This window comes from Cavia porcellus, unplaced genomic scaffold (assembly GCF_034190915.1).
Source record: "Cavia porcellus strain 051 isolate PalLab524CR breed Dunkin Hartley unplaced genomic scaffold, mCavPor4.1 scaffold_2, whole genome shotgun sequence".
NCBI classification, from domain to species: Eukaryota; Metazoa; Chordata; class Mammalia; order Rodentia; family Caviidae; genus Cavia; species Cavia porcellus.
In genome coordinates, this window is record NW_026947485.1 from 32,187,210 (window position 1) to 32,205,450 (window position 18,241).

The 18,241-nt window shown below is 46.8% G+C and overlaps 1 protein-coding gene across 1 annotated transcript; it reads right to left on the reverse strand.

Moving 5' to 3' along the window:
• Positions 1-4,160: 4,160 nt before the first annotated feature.
• Spacdr (sperm acrosome developmental regulator) lies at positions 4,161-7,265 on the reverse strand. Its single transcript, XM_003467953.3, has 3 exons — positions 7,002-7,265; positions 6,179-6,505; positions 4,161-4,598 (listed from the first exon to the last, which is right to left on the reverse strand). Exons 1-3 carry the CDS (start codon positions 7,062-7,064, stop codon positions 4,365-4,367), a joined length of 624 nt encoding a protein of 207 aa, XP_003468001.2. The 5' UTR covers positions 7,065-7,265; the 3' UTR covers positions 4,161-4,364.
• Between the last annotated feature and the right edge of the window lie 10,976 nt (positions 7,266-18,241).

An 18,241-nucleotide genomic window follows, 5' to 3' on the forward strand; every position in this document is an offset into this window, starting at 1 on the left:
CCCAGCTCAGTGTGGCTCTGCTTGCACACAGTCTGTCCCGTGAACAATTGCTTAATATGCTGCCTACTATTTGGACCCATTTAGGATTTCTAGAATACCTGGGAGCAGTGAAAAAACAACCCTAAATGAACTGATTATAGTAAAGGTTACATGCTAGATTCAACATCATACAGCACCTATGGGAAGCTGTTGATCCGTGCCCTAAAATCCACAGCCAGTTTGAAACTCAAGTGCATGGTTGTGCTGTGAGGATCAAAGGCAGCTTACACAGGACTGCCTGGCAGCAGAGGTACTAGCACAGGTGCTTGGAGTGCAGACCACTTCTCAAAACAGCTGCAAGATTGCCTTTCCTGGGGCCACAAAACTAGATGCAGTGTGTGTGTCCTGTGTTTTAAAGTCATCTGAGGGGTTGGGATGTGGCTCAGGGGTGAAATGCTTGCTACCAAGCACAAGACCTTAGGTTCAAATTACAGAGACGCAGTCCCTGGCTTGTGGTTGGCAGGAGGGACTCAGTGGAAAGAATGTGGGTGGAATGGGTGTTTGCCCCCTCCTGCTTTCCTGTGATGGGTCAGTTTGCCTTTAATAGCTCAGCTGCCTGCCAGCATGTTAACAACGCCTACTCATCATCAAGAAAACAGGAGTAGGCTCTGAATGCGCATCTGGTAAGGGGCTTCTGAGGTCATCACCAGGGCTAACATTCTGGCCAGAGCCAGCACAAAAGACCCAGCAGCCGTCAGGAATCAAGTGGAAGCTCCTGTCTTGTCCACTGGGCTAAAAACCTCAGGGATGTAGAACCGAGACAGATGCCTGTCCTTGTCCCCCAGGCCTCACCACTGTGCTGCTGGTGCTTATCGGTCCTGGTCACCATCCAGGCACCAGATAAGTGAGCAAGGAAGAAGGAAACAAAGCTCCTTCATGTCTCCCCAGCTCCCTTAAACTTCCACTCTGTGACAGGTACCAGGACACCTCTGAGCTTAAGATCTTGGCATCAGTTTTCACTTCAGCCCTTCAAACGGAATAGTTATCCAGACTTGTCAATTATACCCTTAAAATACTCTAGCATGGTTTCCTCTAATCATTTATTCATTCTTTATAAGGTTCTGGGATCAAACCCAGGTCCTCCCATGCCAGGCAAGTACTCTACCATGGAGCTAAATCTGGCCCTCTCCATATCTACCCTGGCTTTATATCATCACCCAGATGGGCATCTGCACCCAAAACTCCACCCCTTTAGTAGCTCTGAACTACCTATTGCAGGGATTCCATTTTGTATTCGTCTGGCTCTCAAGACCCTGAGTTATATTCTTAATTTCCTACAAGCCCCATTTGCCAGTCCTGCACATACACACATGCACACACTTGTGTATTTGTGCCCCATGCACCATCACGCGCCTCCCACTCTGGCTGCCTCCTTTGTGGGCCTAGCTGTGCTTTATGATTCATTCTTGGCCTATTCTAACACACCTCGCCCACCTCCGCAGGTACCTGTCCTCAGAGCTCTCTCCTTTCACCATTTCCACAGACTACTCTCTTCAGCACTGGACAGATTACACCTCTGCATCAGGCCTGCTTTCTGGATCTGGCAGGCTTCTAGAATCCCCCTGGACTGAAGTCCTCGGGAAAACAAATACAGAACTGACTGATGGTACATCATAGCCCGTCAGGGCCCGGCTCACACACACTGCTGCGGAGAGCCGCTGTCCCTCAGACTGCACTGTGCCCAGATGCGTGGTTTGCTGCTGTACGGGAGGAAAAGTGTGCCCGAATCAGCTAAGACCACAAAGGGTAACCGCAGGAACACCCAGCAAGACAGAGTGCAAGGGAGTGACAGAAGGTCCCAGGGCAGGAAGTGGTGGTGATCAGTGGTGCAGAGTGTGATTAGAGACGAGAACAGGATGCGTGTTTGGGGAAATGAATTCAGATGATGTGGCTTCCCCGGTAGAAGCATGGTTATTGACCAACCACCAATCACAGAGCTCTCATGGCTGCAGAGGACGCTAGAGGTTCAATTCTGGAAGCTCTAGAATAGATGACTGGCCCATTTTATTGCCCACAATAAAGGTCCTGGTGGCTCCTGCTTTAAAGATTATTCTACCATTACCACTCCTTTTACTCCTGATCTCTGCTCTCCTCTCTTTTCCTCTCCTCTCCCTCCTTCCCCTCCCCCTACTCAAGATGGGGTCTTGCTATGTGGCCCTGGCTGGTCTTATACTCCTGGACTCAAGTGATCCTCTCGCCATAGCCTCCCAAGTAGCCCGGACTTTGGACATTTACCACTGGGCCTGGCCTTGACCTGTTTTGCCTCCTGGCTTCTGCATTCTCTTGGTGTCACTCAGCTTCTGTCTTACAGGTGGGCCCGTCAACATCTATCTATGCAGTGCCCCTGCCGGACAGAGTGCTTGTGGCTATGGCTGGTCTGTAGATGTATGGAAGGCTGCTTTGGGTCAAGTGTCGAATGCCCGTGTCAACCTAGCTCCGGCAAGAGGCCCAGTCACCTGGTACAAAACATGGGAAGCTTACGTAAAGAACAACTTGTGGCTACCCTCGAAGGGGCTGAGAATGGCAGATACTGGAGTATCGTGTCTCATAATATAAATTATTACTGTACAATAATATAGTAAGTTAAATTATATTCAAAATTCCCTCTTTAAGTAGGCAGGGAAATAATCAACTAAAATAGGTATAGACACCAAGTATAACTCTCACAATCATCCTTTTCCTGTAAAACTTAGGGTTGTATTTAGATGTAACAGAACACCAATTAAGAGCAGCTTAAATAAATATTTTTCTTATACAAGAACCACTGAGATGCGTGATTATTGGTATTGAGTTACTTCAACTCTGTTCAACTTTGGGGAATTTTTATTTGTATTTAAAGTTGAAACGTTTAACAGTCAACTATGAGGTAGGAGGCAGTAGCCCACCCCACCTACAAGGGACACATTCCAAGCCCAATGGGGACCTGAAACCACAGGTAGTATACTCCCTGTGTACACTGTTTGATTCTACATGCAAGTATCTATAACGTATAATTTATAAATTAGGGTGGTGTGGGGCATGGTGAACAGTAAATAGGCACAGAATAGCTGGCTGTGGTGGTGCATACCTGTAATGCCAGCACACTGGGAGGCTGGGCAGTAGGGGCACAGGTTTGATCCCATCCAGTTGCCTTGGTGACTTGGCAGGCTCAGTCTCAAATAAATTAGGCGAGGACCCTGGGTTCCATCCTCAGTCCTGACTAAAGACTCAGGACAGTAAAGCTGCAGGACAGGGTAGGCATGCGGGCGTCAGACCCAGAAAGGCCGCCCCGATCCTTACAGTGGGGTCCCAGAGCTGCGGGGGATGGGGATAGTGGTGGTGGTGGTGATGTGGATGAAGCAAGGGCTCTCGGGAAGGTTCCCTGGGGCTCCTCACTGGGCCTTGTGGTGCAACGCACCACTGACCTGGTGTCACCCAGCCCCGCTTGGCTGTCTGCCCTCCCCTCTTCTCCCTTTCTCTTACTGCCTCCTCCCTTCTCCTCCTCTCCTATTTCTCCCTTTCCCTTCCATTCTCTTCTGTGCCTGTCCTTCCCTTTGGTCCTCTCCATTCTCCTCTCCCCTCTCCTCCTCAGCTCTTCAGTCCCATATTCTCGCATCCTTTCCCTCCGATTCTGCTCTCTCTCCTCTCCTTTCCTCCCCTCTCTCCCTATTTTTCTTCTCCTCCCTTTTCACCTCCCTTCCCTGGGAATCTGCTGCCTCTTAGCCTCTGCCACCTCCAACCCATGTGAACCCTCAAATCCCCAAATGTTGCTTTCTGGTGAAATGCCACTGTTTTTACTTGGGAGATACGTCTGCACTCTCCCACGGTTGGGTCAGGAAGCGTCTAAGTCCTTACAGCTTGTGGCTCCAGGGTCTCTCCTCTAGCTGCCCTGCCAACCTCCCTCCAAATCACCATGACCTCCCTCAGGACTCTTGGTCCTTCGGTGCCAAGCTGGATTTCTGTCTCCTGCTGAACATCTGACTTCCCCGGCCTGGCTCTGGCCACAATGAGTCCTTGCCCAGAACCAACGTGGCCAGGCCAAGGGACCAAAGTCTCTTCCCAGCAGCTGTGTCTCCTGCAACCTCAAGAGCACCTTTAGGCTGGCGACCCTCCAAACCCAAAGCTAAGCCCAGGAGCGTGAGAGAGGCAGAGTGGTGGGGGCTTCTGACCAGGCATTTCCAGCCAGGCCTGCTTGGCTGTAGATCTCTCTCACAGATCACTGTAAATAGTTTTTGGTGCACAGGGGCGAGCGAGCTGTGCTGGGGATCAAACCCAGGATTTTTGCACTAGGCTATATCCCCAGCCCTTAAAAATGTTTTATTTTGCTAAGTTGAGGAGGGGGGCTCTTAGAGGGGACTTCGGGCGTCCTGCTTCAGTTCCAGCACTGGTTCAGTCAAGGCAGAGGAGTGGGTCCTGACATGATGGCCTCTGTGCCTCTCCTGCCGGCGGGTCAGCTGCCGAAGTTGCTTCCGAATGGCCCACAGCACTAGGTACACCTCTCGGAGCAGCTCAGCCTCCGGCGTGTCCAGCGGGGACGAGGTCCTCACTTGGGAGGAAATGGCCCCGGAGCTGACAGATGACTGTAAGAGAAAGACAGGATCTGCGCGTGCGCACAGCAGGTGGCGCTACCTGCGGGGGAGGGGGGGGTGTCCGCTATTTCCTCCTCTTCCATCAGGCCATCTCAGGCCCCATCTCCGCCAGGAAACCTTTTCTCCTCTATAAGGAGTTCATCTTCTTTACCCTTGTGTCTGTACCCGTGTGTGTGTGTGTGTGTGTGTGTGTGTGTGTGTGTGTGTGTGTGTGATACCGGGGATTGAATCTCCAGCTCTTTCTATTTATTTCATATTTTGAGATAGGTTCTTCTTGGGTTGCCCCGGCTGTATTTAGGCTTGCAGTCCTCCTTGAGTGCAGGAATTACAGGTGTGCACCACCATACCTGGCTATACCCAGATTTGTCATTCACACCCAGATTTGTCCCAAGAACTCTTTTCTGCAGTAGAAAGCAACTCCTGGAAGACGAGGACCAGTTTGGACCCACCTCTGAGTCCAGCCCAGGGTTCCATGGAGAGTGTATTAAATGCAGGACAACAGGATGACAGTCTCCAGCCCGAAGCTCTCCTGACCCTAGACCCTCATATCCCAGGCACCCCCACACACCGTCCTACCAATACCTCAGTTCTATTCTTGCTCTGCCCAATGATGCCTCCATGAGCCAGAATGTTCTCTCTCAACTGGGACCACACGAGTCTCCAGGGGATCTTCTGGTCTCTTCCCTTGCCTCCTGCTGACTACCTGTCAGCCCACTCCCACCAGATGATTTGTGTGTGTGTGTGTGTGTGTGTGTGTGTGTGTGTAACAGAGAGAGAGAGAGAGAGAGAGAGAGAGAGAGAGAGAGAGAGAGAGAGAGAGAGAGGCTGGAAACTAGAATCACATCCTCCCTTTTTAAAATGTTTTTTTGAGACAGGTTTTTGCTAGGATACTAAGGCTGGGCTCAGGTTTGAGATCCACTTGCCTCTGCATCCCAGGGCACTTCGATTACAGGTATGTGCCACCACGCCTAGCTGCTGTACACTCGCAAAAAATTGCCATTTTTTAACTCTTGCTAACCCATATGAGATTTCTCAGTTAAATTTCAATCCTGTCACTCCCTGCCTCAAATATCTTCCATGGCTCCCATTGCTCTTAGGATCAAGTTAAAATTCCACAGCTTGATATCCATCCACCCCACCTGGCACTAGCTGGCCCCTGGTGCCAGGTTTCCTCCTCTCCAGCTCTCACAAGTGGGGCCAGCTCTTCACACCTCTGTTGTTTCTCTTCATGGAATACTCTCCCCCATTCCTTTCTCTCCAGTTCCCCTTTACAATATCCCTAAGAGCCAATCGACTTCTTGGGGTCTGAGCTTCATCCTTCTTCCAGTAGGAAGGCCTTCTGTGACTCCCCAAGTCTGTTTGAGATGCCCTTCCCTGGTGGCCCACAGCCCCCTCTACCTCCTGCATCATACCTCTCAGGACACAGAAGCAACAATGCCTACTGTCTGTAGTCCCCAAGTCTGGGCAAACCTGGTTCTTCGGTATCCTCAGCATCTGGTGACAGAAGAGCACAGGAGCGGGGAGTAGAAGAAAGAGAGAGCTGCAGGGGTTGAGGATGGAAGGAGACTCACCTTCCACCGGCACATCTGCCAGCTGGACTGCAGGGCAGAGAACATGATCATGGATGCTGACCGGACAGCCATCCGCGGCACCTGCAGCAAGGAGTGGCCCTCATGGCCCAACCCTATCTGGGTCCTGTCCGTGGGACTGTCCAGCACACAAGTCTCAGTCACATCGGGGGACTCCTCCTTCCTGGGGAGCTTGGCTTCTGCAGGGGGCTTGGTCAACTTGTAGGCTTCCAACTCTGGGGGAGTCTTCTCTGCTCCCTTCAACACACGTTTCCTAAAGCCAACATTTTTCCAGATGTACCTCTTCATTCGGCATCTCCAGAAGACAATCTAGGAATCAAGATACGGAGGACAGAGAGAAGGATGGGACGGAGGTGGCAGTCAAGGGGAAGAGCCCAAAGGAGGAAGCAGTAATTTCCCCGGCCTTTTTCTGTATCTCTCTCCTCTCTCTTCCTTCTATTTTTTCCTCCCTCCTTTTCCTCTACCTCCTCTCCCTCCTTCTTGTTTGCGGTAGTGAGAATTAAACTCAAGACCTTTGCACTGACTGCATCTCCAGCCTCCTTTTTATTTTATTTTTTTAAGACAGTATCTCCACTGAGTCACTGGGGTTGCCCAGGTTGGGATCCAGCTTGCAATTATCTTGCTTTGGCCTCTCAGGGTGCTGGGATTATGGGCCCTGTTTTCAGTCTCCTCACCTCTCTTACTCCTCCTCTCCTCCTGCCCTGTCTTGTTCAGCCACAAGAGTGCAGGAGGAGAGGAACATGGTAACCATTGACCAAGACACTCATCTCAGCATCATGAGGCCCAGACAGTGTGTGAAACTCACCCAACAGGTCATCTTGTGCCAAATCTGCCTAACTAATTCGAAGAAATGAATGGCCACACCCATAACTACAGATGTGATGGAGCAGCAGCAGAGCCAGCCTTTGGGTGGTCAGAGAGACAGGCTGCTGGCCAGTGGCAGCCACCAGAAAGATCTTGTGGGAGCTTAGGGGCTTCAAGCACACCAGTGAAAGAATATAAAACCCAGGGGGATGCTCCCTCTAGCACCTCCTCCAAGGCCCTTCCTCCCCTCCCTGGGACAGGAGAAGGGCCCCAATGGATGAGAACCCTGAGTGAGGCAGAGTTCCAGCCCATTGTGAGGCCCCAAAGTCAAACTAGTGGAACATTGTCATGGCCTGGGCTCTTTCTGCTTTGTATCAGGAGAGGAAACAGTCATGGGTGGAGAACTTAATATTCACTGGACATTTTCCATGCACTGTGCCGTGTAGTCCTCTGAGACTCGGAAAAGCTGGAAAGCTTGCCATGGGTCATAAATCTAGGGGCTTGGAAGGCCAGGGGTTCCACCCAGGTGAGCCTCTAACTACAGCTGACGCTGGAAGCAGGGTGTGGCAAAGCTGGCTGCACAAGTGGCCGGGACCTGTCAATTTCAAGATCCCAAGGCAGAGCCCGGTGACTGAAGGATCCCTGTGTAGAACTGGTGAGCTCCCACGAGACATGGGCGGCACAAGGAAGACCCGCTCCAGGAGGCACTCCTGGCTCTTCACGCCGTCTGTCCTGGGTCTCCCAGACCCGTGGTGCACCTCCATTTTGCTCTTTGTTTCCTCTTTTCTCTCTTTGGCCCAAGTTTGCACTGCAGAGCTCATTCTTCCCTTACCCTTCACCCTTCATTTTCAAATCAACTTTCCACACCATTTTTGGCTTGTTTCATCCAGTTCTTTGTTTGGTGAGCCATTTTTAGAGGAGCTACCTGAAAACACCGTGACAGCTCTCACCTGATCCCCTCTGCTGCTCCTCACAGGGTCCCTCTCAAGGTTGTGGCATCTGCTCCCCACTTGCCCACTAGATGGGGTCCTTCTTCCTGGCTGTGGTCTACCTTCGAGGGCTAACCCAGGTTGCCAGAGAGGCACCTGCTTCCCCACAGCACCCATCCTCACCCGCCATGAGTGGGCCAGGGGATTCTTGAATTGGAGGCCAAAGTTCAAAGTCAGTGTAAACTACATCTCGAGCCTCGACTCGACTTTTTTTAATTATAAAAATAAACTGAGTATGGGGGTGCATACCTAAAGCCCAGCACTTGGGAGGCTGAGGCATGAGGATCCCTGTGAGTTCAAGGCCAGTTTAGGCTATAGAAATGAGGTCAAGGTAAGCCTGAACTGCATAGTGAGATCTTGTCTCAAAAAAAAAAAAAAAAAAAAAAAAAAAAGCCCTAAAAGATCTTGGCACTGTGTACCCTGTCCATCTGGATTCCGAGTACATGGTGTTCCCTTGTCGTGACTCTTATTGACCACATTATCTTGAGCTCTCCATAGACCCTACTTCAAAGTCACTGCCCACCAACCCCTGAGCACGCTTTCTTTTTTCACAGTATTTAACACTACCGGAAATGACTGTTTGTTCACTACATTAGAGTAATATAAAAGTTGTCAGAATACAAATGGAATCACCCTAGCAACAACAATGTGAATAAATCCAGGAGTTTATGAAAAAAAGGTTTTTACATGTGCTTGTCTGGTAGTGACTGTCACAAAAGACCCTGGCAGAAGCACAAGTTTTCATAGGAGCCACTGAAACCTGCTACATAAAGCACTTCTATCAGAACATCTGCCCAGCAACTGTCCATGCAACCTCAGACTGATGCCTCGTTACCATTCACTGTGGCCCAGGATTATTGTTTCAAAATACCTCATGTCAAGCTTCTCTCTTTTTTTTTTTTTTGGTGCCGGGGGTCAAACTCACAACCTCCAGTTTGCCAAGCAGGCACTTATACCAGTGAGCTAAACCCCCAGCCCAAGCTTCTCGTTCTTTAAAAACTTCTCCTTGCCTCAACCTCTTTGAATAACCACAGTTTATGCAACACAATTGCCGGGCTCTGCTACTCCCCAGTAGATATCAGTATTCTCTGACCAAAAAAGTGATAGCATCTATTTCTGTTTTTTACGTGATCACTGCTGAAAATAATGTTGCTGTATGGAGGAGGATGTTGAAAACAATCGTTTGTTTCAGTAGCAAACATGCTCAATATGTCCCAGCGTAGAGAAGGCTTTAGACTCTCCTCACTCTCTGCTATCCAGAGGGAAGTTACCTGAGGCCCCTCAGCTGGTCAGCAGCAAAGGAACTAGATAAAGTCTCCCAGCCACTGCTGGATTATGTTGCCCATTACTCGAGTCCCAGAAAACTCAAATACTATTGCAAGGTTAGTGCTTCTCAAACTGTAATGAAGAACTACATTTTAAAAATGTTGGCTCTGTTGCAGACTAGTGCTAAAATGTACCTCACACTCCTGTGACTGAAGTTTGCTTCATCCAAATGGTCTCTACCTTTTTTTTTTTTTTTTTGTCTTTTTCTTTTTTATCAGTACCGAGGATTGAATTCACAACGACACACTTGCAAGGCAGGCACTTATGCCGCTGAGCTAAATCCCCAGCCCAGTCTCTACCCTTTTAACAAGGAGCACCCACTGATCATATTTTTGGATGCAGCAGTAATGTCAGGTTGCTCTAGAGGATTCTAAACTTTTACTTTCAACTTCTGAGCCTTTTCTGTCCCAGATTAGTGACAGTTGCCTGTCCAGCTTTGAGTGACTCATTATATCATAACCAGTTCCTAGCAATGACTTTTGGCCAAAAAAAGAAAAAAAATTGTGAATATTCATTATATAAGCAAAATTTGGCCTTTGATAAATTCCTGAACATACTCTGTAAGATTAAGAGCGAAGGTTCAGCTGGGCGTGGTGGCTCACGCCTGTAATCCCAGCACTCAGGAGGCTGAGGTAGAAGGATCGTTGTGAGATCGAGACCAGCCTGGGCTACAAAGTGAGCCCAAGGCCAGCCTGAACTGCATAGGGAGACCCCAGTCTCAAAAAGACAAAAAAAAAAAGAGTGCAGGTTCGAATCAGCAATGGTGTATTTGCTTTCTGGTGCCCTAACAAAATAACCAAGAATAACAATGTAAAAGAGGAAAAGTTTACTTTGGCTAAAGTTTCAGAGGTTTTTGTTTACGGTGGACTGGCTTCATTGCTTTTAAGTGTGTGGTGAGACAGAACATCACAGTGGAAAGGTGTGGCAGAAGAAAGGTGCTTGCTTTGGGGCAGTTGGGAAATGGGGGGGGGGACAGAGACAGAGAACAGAGAGAGAGACAGAGAACAGAGAGAGAGAGAGAGACAGAGACAGACAGAGAGAGAGAGAGAGAGAGAGAGAGAGAGAAAGAGAGAGAGACAGGGCCAGAGGACATGTGCTGGTGAATGTACCACCCATATTTAGGGTGGATCTCTCTGTTTTCTGAGGCCTCACATCTCTGGAAACGCCCCCACAGACACACTCGGAAGTGTGCTCTACTAATTTCCTAGGTGCTTCTCATCCCAGTTGAGTTGACATGGTTAGGCATTCATTAGTACTGTGTGGCCTTGAGCAAATGCCTTGTAGTACTGGGGATTGAACTCAGGCCTGAATTACATCCTCAGCCCCTTTCTATTTTTCATTTTGTAGTAAGGTCTTGCTAGCCAAGTATGGTGGTCCACACCTATAATCCCAATACTCAGGAGGCTGAGGCAAGAGGATCACAAAGTTGAGGCCAGTCTGGGCTACTATGTGAGTTTAAGGTCAGTGTGAACTACTTAGTGACATCTCATCTCAAAAAAAAGTCTTAAATTACCTAGGTTGGCCTCAAACTCGACTTTGATTTTGCCTCTTGATTTTTTTTTTTTTTTTTTTTTTTTTGAGACAGGGTCTCACCGTGTAGTTTGAGCAACTCTTAAACTCACTGAGTAGCTCAGGCTGCCTCTAAATCATGGTGCTCCTCATGCCTCAGCCTCCCAAGTGCTGAGATTATAGACAAGCACTCTGTGCCTGGCAATTTAAAGTCTTAAATATCTAGGGTTACATGTATGTGACACTATGTCTGGCCGAGCACCACATCCCTGTTTTTGAGATACACTGACCATGAACTCCTGGACTCAAGTGATCTTGCCTTAGCTGCCCACGTAGCTACAATTATGCAAGCTACAAGGTGCGTGCCAGCCTACCTGATTCCTAAACCTCTTTGTGGATTTCTTTACCCATAGTACCAAAGAATAGCAGCTCCTAGCTCAGAGAGGACTGTAGGGAGGTCTGTGTATATGTCCACTGGGGACATAGTAAGCCCTTGTATTAGTTATAATTACTGTTTCCCCTTTTGGTTGTGGAAGATGGGTTTAGGGGCAGTGGGGATGTGGATTTTCACAGTGTAGTGATCACAACACAACACAGGGCACAAATAGCAGCAGCCCAGGAGTCAGAGTTCTGGCCCTGATTTCTGGTATCCCCAGTTGGGTCACCATGTTACTGATACATTCAGTACCCAGCAATGGGGTCCTGTCTTGAGCCAGGCTCAAGGGGTGGTGCAAAGGAACAATTCCTGCTCCTGCCCCCACAACCTTGCCTGTGGAAGGCAGCATGCAGGGATCCTGACAGCATACAGCATGTGTCCACCCAGGGCCACAGCGGCACACAGGGGGACTCCTGTGGGAGGGTCTGCACCTCTCTGTCTGGGGGTTATGAGCTGGAGTTGAAGGAGAGGTTTCCTCCTCTCCTCTGGCCTTCCCAGCCATGTTACCCACATGTTGGGTGAGTTGTCCCTTGGTCTGTGGGGGAGCAGCTGCTCTGCGTTGCTGGGCCTGACCTTGTCTCCTCAGGAGAGTTCCAAGCAAAGGCAGGAACCCAGCCTCCTGTGCTGCTGCCTGCGGCTGGCCCTGTGGGGAGGCTGCACAGCTGCGATGCCCACCAGTGGGTAGGGCTTGGCCACCCTGATTTTTGCTCTCCCACAAGGTTAATCTTCCAATTTCATTTATTTATTATCAAAGGTACATTTGGGGCACTGTCTGCTGAATTTTCTGACTTATTTCTCAAGTTTAAAACTTGATCAGGACAGAGGCCACTTATTTTTGGCTTCTTCAGTGACCCAAAAGACATTATGTAGCATCACGCAGGCTCCTTGCTGCAGGTCCCACGATGATGTTAACATGTTGTGGCATCTCCTCCCATGACATGCATAGTAGCTTTTCACGGTTACTGGCTGAATGACTGCAACACTTCCTCTGCAGGGGTAGGGGTGGGGAGTGGTGTCAGGAAACCTACAGAAAAAGGGAGCTGATTGATCCAGGCTTGGACAGATGTGAGGGAATGGGGTTCACTAGGTGACCGATCAGGGCAGGCCTGCTGAGTAATAATCAGAGTCTGCAGCTTGCTGAGATGCTGCTGCTCCATCGCTAGCATAGAGAACTGTCCTTACCTTCTTCACAGGGTGCTTGGAAGTGTGACACGAGGTTCCCAAGACAGAAATTTTGGAAAAATTAACCTGCTATGCAAGTTATTATGTTATACGCATACCCCAGCACAAACAACTGTCAGCAAACGGGGTTAGAACAAAATTTTTTCTAATTGATGAATTCTTTTATTTTTTTAAATAAAAACTGAATTCTCCCAGAAAGCATTTTCCTTAATATCCACTGCCCACAGTTTAACCACCACTCTGCTTGTCTCTTCCTAAAGTACCGAAATAATAGAATCTTGCTTGCCTTTGTAGATGTGTTAAAAATGGTATTTTTCAGACAGAACAATAGGAAAACACAGTGTTGTCAGCTTGACATTTGTTACTCAAATTTTTTCAGGCTGCTGATGTCTACATGCAAACAATATATTTAGAAATGAAATGGGTTCTGGTGCCTTATGAATTTTTTTCTTCTTTCCAATTTGCGTAAAGAGGAGGCCAGTAGAGAGTGTAATGGCAATCAGATTTCACTTATAATGAGACAATGAAGTGTTTTTGATGGTGGATGGGTGTTTAAATAATCATGAGAGCAGCTGCCGGCTCCTTTCTTTCTTGGTCCAATTAGGTGCTGTTTTGTCTGCTGAGAATACTCAGAGGAAATCACACCTCAATTCTCCCTGTGTCAAAAGTCTGTCTGAAAGATGACTTCTTATCATCCAAGAAGAAACAGCACATTTATTTTTCTGTCTGCATGTGACACCACTTCAGAGAAAGGTTGCTTGCTTTGTGCAGCAATCTTAGCTCATCCTGGAGTGGAGATGAGGGCTGTTTCTTCTAGGGATTGGGATCCAGTGTAGGCAGATGCTGTCAGCAAACAAAGGGTCTCAGTGGGAAGCAAGGGAGAGAAATCTGCATGCATTACGGTGAAGAGAGAAGCTCTGTAAATAATCCACTTACCGATTCTTTAATGTTTTGAACATAGTAACAGACCACATGCAAAATCAATCCAAGTGAGACTGCAGATTTCACTGCCAGCCCTATGGTTTTGGCTTCCCTGTTACCAAAGGTTCTGGCAGCCCCAGGGAGAAACAGAGAAGAAAAGGAGGACGGCTTTGAAATAAAGGCATAGCCCTGTTCAGCCTCCAGGTTGTCATGGGTGATTGGCTGTTTTGGAAGAAACCCCAGCTATTGATTAGAGCAAGGAGTTGAGACTTTCCAGCATCTCCAGAAGAGATTGCTCACAGATCTCTCTCACACGTCCAGTATAGGACTAGATATTGGGGGGGGGGGGGCTCTACTGAATCATAGTCATAGTCTCCAACATCTGTAGTGTATGGTTTATAAAGTGTTTTCCTTATGATGTAAGATGTTGCTTCTCAGCAAGCCCAAGGGGTATGAAAGGATGTGAAATTATTTCCCTGCAAAGGAATGTAAAAGAATATGACCTCATAAGAATAATAATTGAATAATTGTTCCTACAGCTCTAGCTTTCTGGGAAGCTGAGGCAAGAAGACTTCAAGTTCAAACCTAGCCTGGGCCAGTAAGTGACTAAGTGAGACTGTCTCAAAGTTAACTTAAAAAGAGTTGTGGATGTAGCTCGGTGGAAAGGCCCTGAGTTCCACCCTAGTACTGCAAAAAACAAAACAAAAAGCACACAACAACAACAAAAAAGCCCCAAACAAACAAAACTGCTCACATTTGTTGAGCACTAATTAGGTTTATTATCCAAATTACCATGTTTAGGGGCTGGGGATTTAGCTCAGCAGCATAAGCGCCTGTCTTGAAAGCGCGCAGTTGCGAGTTCGATCTCTGGTACTAATTTAAAAAAAAGCAAACAAATTACCATGTTTAATTCATCTCAGATCAGAAAATAGAGCTCAGGGAGGTTAAAGAAATTGTCTAGGTCATACCAGGAGGACGTGGTAGAACCAAGATTCCAAATCAGCTTTGGCAGCGCCTGCAGTCTCGTGAAACACCAGGCCGTGCTGCCCCGGTTCCCTCTATGGTGACACTTAGGGCTCTTCATCCCCGAGGGACAGACATGTGACAGGCATTGAGAGCCTATTGTGTACCTGTGGTGGCACTGGTTAGGGCATTGGTTAGAGACACTGAGAATGCCTTGGTTCATTCAGGACTATTTCAGTGTTTTCTGGGAATTCCCGATGTGCCAGGCACTGGTTTGTGCTTTGAGTACATCAGGGAAAAAACAAAGCTTTCTGCTCCTAGTGCTTACCTTCCACTGGACAGGTAGGAAACAATATGGTAGATTAAAAAGTGACAATATCCTGTGACAAAAAGAAGCCTTGGGGCCACAGTGAAGAGACCAGGAGGGCTGGGGGGAGGTAGGGAAATAGGATATGTGTATGCTGTGCATGAAGGGCCTCACAAATGGTAGGCAAGTGTTCGACTGCTATGCTACACACCTAGAACAAAATAACAAGATGCGGTCTCATTAAGAAACTAACATTCATAGCCAGGTATGGTGGTGCACTCCTGTAATCACAGCACTCGGAAGGCTTGAGGCAGAAGATCGTTGCAAGTTCTAGATCAGCCTGAGCTACAAAGTGAGCCCAAGGCCAGCCTGAACTGGATAGTGAGATCCTGTTTCAAAAAATAAAAAAAAAGAAAGAAACTAACATTCACACAAAGAAGTTGGAGGATGTGAAGGAAGTAACCATGTTACTGTTATATGATAAAACATTCTGGGCAAAAGGAACAGGCAATGCACAGTGTGTTCAAAGAACATCAAGAAGGCAGAATAGCCATGTCAGTGAGTGCAAAACAGGAGATGATGTCACAGTGTGATGGGGAACCAGGTCCCGGGGCCTCCCACCTAGTCCATTGCAAAGACTTTGACTGCCACTGGGCATAGTGACATATGCATAATCCCGGTCACCCATCAAGGATGACTATAGGTTCAAGGCCAGCCTGGGCAATTAAGAGCATGTCTCAAAATTTAAAAACAAATGCTAAAGAACTGGAGGTGTAGCTCCGAGGTGTAGAGCACTAGCATAACGTGCACAAGCCCTGGAGTTCAATTCCCAGTATGGCAAAAACAAAAATAGAAACCAAATTCTTTGCTTCTGAGTGTGATGGAGAGCCCTGGCAGGGCTCTGAGCAGAGGAATATCCATCTCCAACACCTACCTTTAAAGAACCACTCTAGTTGCTGTTTTGAAAATGGACAATAAAGGGACAAGGATAGAGGCAGAGAGGCCAATTGGGAGGCAATTGCATTGACCCCATAAGAGATGCTGCTACCTCGGGCCAGGCTGTGGCAGTGGAGATGGTAAAGAAGCAGTTAGCGCTGCATTTGTTTTGTGTTCTTTTTTTGTTTGTTTGTTTGTTTGTACTGGGATCAAACTCATGACCTCACACCTGCCAGGCAGGCGCTTATGCCACTGAGCTAAATCCCCAGTCCGCGTTGCATTTCATTTGAACACAGAGCCTCACGCAGGTCTCCTGAACTGGGAAACCAGCTGAACCGTGGTATCAAGACAGCTGCTCTTGCTGAGAATGGGACATGGCAATCCATGAATAGTGACTGAAAATACTGGAAAACTGTGTAGGATTGAATTAGACTTAGACTCAGGAGAAAGCATGACAGTTAGAAAACAATATGTTTCTTGTTTTTACCCTTTACCTCATTAAATCCAGTGTATCCATGCAAATCAAGCAAGCCTCGCTAGCACAGCCACATCACTTATGATTTGCCCTCGTGATTGTGTGATGACCATAAGCTGTAGACAGAATAACTGTGTTGTAGAAACCATTGCTTCTTTATTTTCCAAGATGAACTCCATTTTAATCCATAAGAAATGTAAATAAAAGGACAAAAGGAAGCAACATAATGCATGTATTATCATTCCCGATCCCTCAGACTTGTGATTATGAGTTCAGAGAAGATTAGTTCTTTTCTCATAGACTCCATCTCTAAAATATAAATTTGGAAAACAACCTGGCCAAATGAGTTGGAGTAACACTTTTGTCTTGAGAAAGGAAGATGCGTTATCCAGCACAAGGAAATTACAATCCTTGGCTTGGTGGGTCCCTGTAGCACAGCAGTGTTTTGCTGTGCAGATGGTAGGATCACATTTGATCTTTTATTGTGGATGCATGTAGGCAGGAGATGAGCATTAACAATATTTACCGATCGACTCCTGTGTGCCAGCACCCTGCTATTTGTGCCATCCACCTTTGTATACACAGTTTACAGCCCTTTAATTCAGCCTGACTCTGTTCTTTATTGAGGTGACCCTGTTGTTAATGTTCACAGCTGAATGGAACTCTAACTCCTGCCTGCTGAGTGGTCTTATATCAAGACAGTGTTCTCTTTAATGGAGCTCATTCTTAAAAAGTGGATTCTGATACTGAATAATGTTCTGAGCACCTGGGGCTTACTTAGATATCTATTCTCCTGCTTGTCTGGTTGTAAATTGTGCGGCCAACATCAGACTTGTTGTTGAAAGTATATGATAATAGTTTACCATGAATGAATGTTTATATGTATTCCTTTCAAAATAAATTTAAACAGTTGAAACATTCTAATTATCAGGATCACTATTTTATTTTAGAAGAGCTAGCCACTAAAAGGCAATATCATGAAATAAGTTAGCAAGGTAATAGTTATTTGTAAGGATTATAGAAATAATAAAAATTCAATAAGGATCCACTGCTGGAAATCGTATTACGGTATATTGTCCCTGGATAAATAGAACCTCAAAAACCTACTTGCTCACTAGAGGCAAAAGGGACATTTATTATTCTACTGAACTGTCTCTGTACCCCAAAATAAAAAAGGAAGAAAGGGAAAGAACTGTCCAAGAATAAAGTTGGAGGTTTGAGAACTGAAGCTTCCTTGTTTTTTAACCATCTCTAAAGCAAGTCAAATTTTACAGATTAAGAACAGGCGCTACAAGAACCTTGGGTATGTAGTCAAATTTCTCACATGTTTAAAAAATCTACTCTAATTCTTTGTTTTCCTTGCCTTACTTACACACACATGCAGAGAGAAACAGAGAGAGAGAGAGAGAGAGAGAGAGAGAGAGAGAGAGAGGTCAGTGATAATATTTTAACAACAGCCTATGAACTTGTTTTCAGGACCAATGATACTGAAGAAATCACTGTTCTCAAAGGTTGAGAAAACCCTACAGATATACTAAATGGTGGCAGGGACTGATGGTGTTACTAGGTTGAATTTGGGGAAATGGTGCTCTCTGGAAATATGTACCTGAAGCTCGGTTTGAAGAAGCAGATCTAGCACGTGAGCATGGGGTGGGGACAGAGAGGGTCAGCTGACTCATCTCAAAGCAGATTAGAAAAATTTTTCTTTTAGGTTCAAATAATCTTCCCCACAGCTTTCAGTACATGGATGTTCATAAGTGTGTCTGAGTGTAAGAAGATTGCTTCACAGCAAGGCACCCCACTCTGTTGCCGTGGAAATGGCACACACACACACACACACACACAATATGTTAATGTACTCATATACTGTCAGGAAAATGCTTCTCCGTCTGGTGTTCTTTATACTTATAAAAAAAAGTTACGTTTGGAGCCAGAATTGGATAATTCCTATCATCCAATTGTTACCCAGAATCTTTTTTTGTTTTGACATTAAAAAAACTAGGTTTTTCTTCAACATAATCTCCCTTGAAAGTGAAATAATCTACTATTTGCCCCTTTATCTAGCTCTAGTTTTTTCCTACCCTTTATATGAAGGTACTGGGAATCTTGATACCTAGAGTTTTATTTTTAAAAAACCTCTAGGCCAGGAAGAGACATAAGAAGCCAACCCTTCCTGTGAGCTGACTGGCATGTGGGT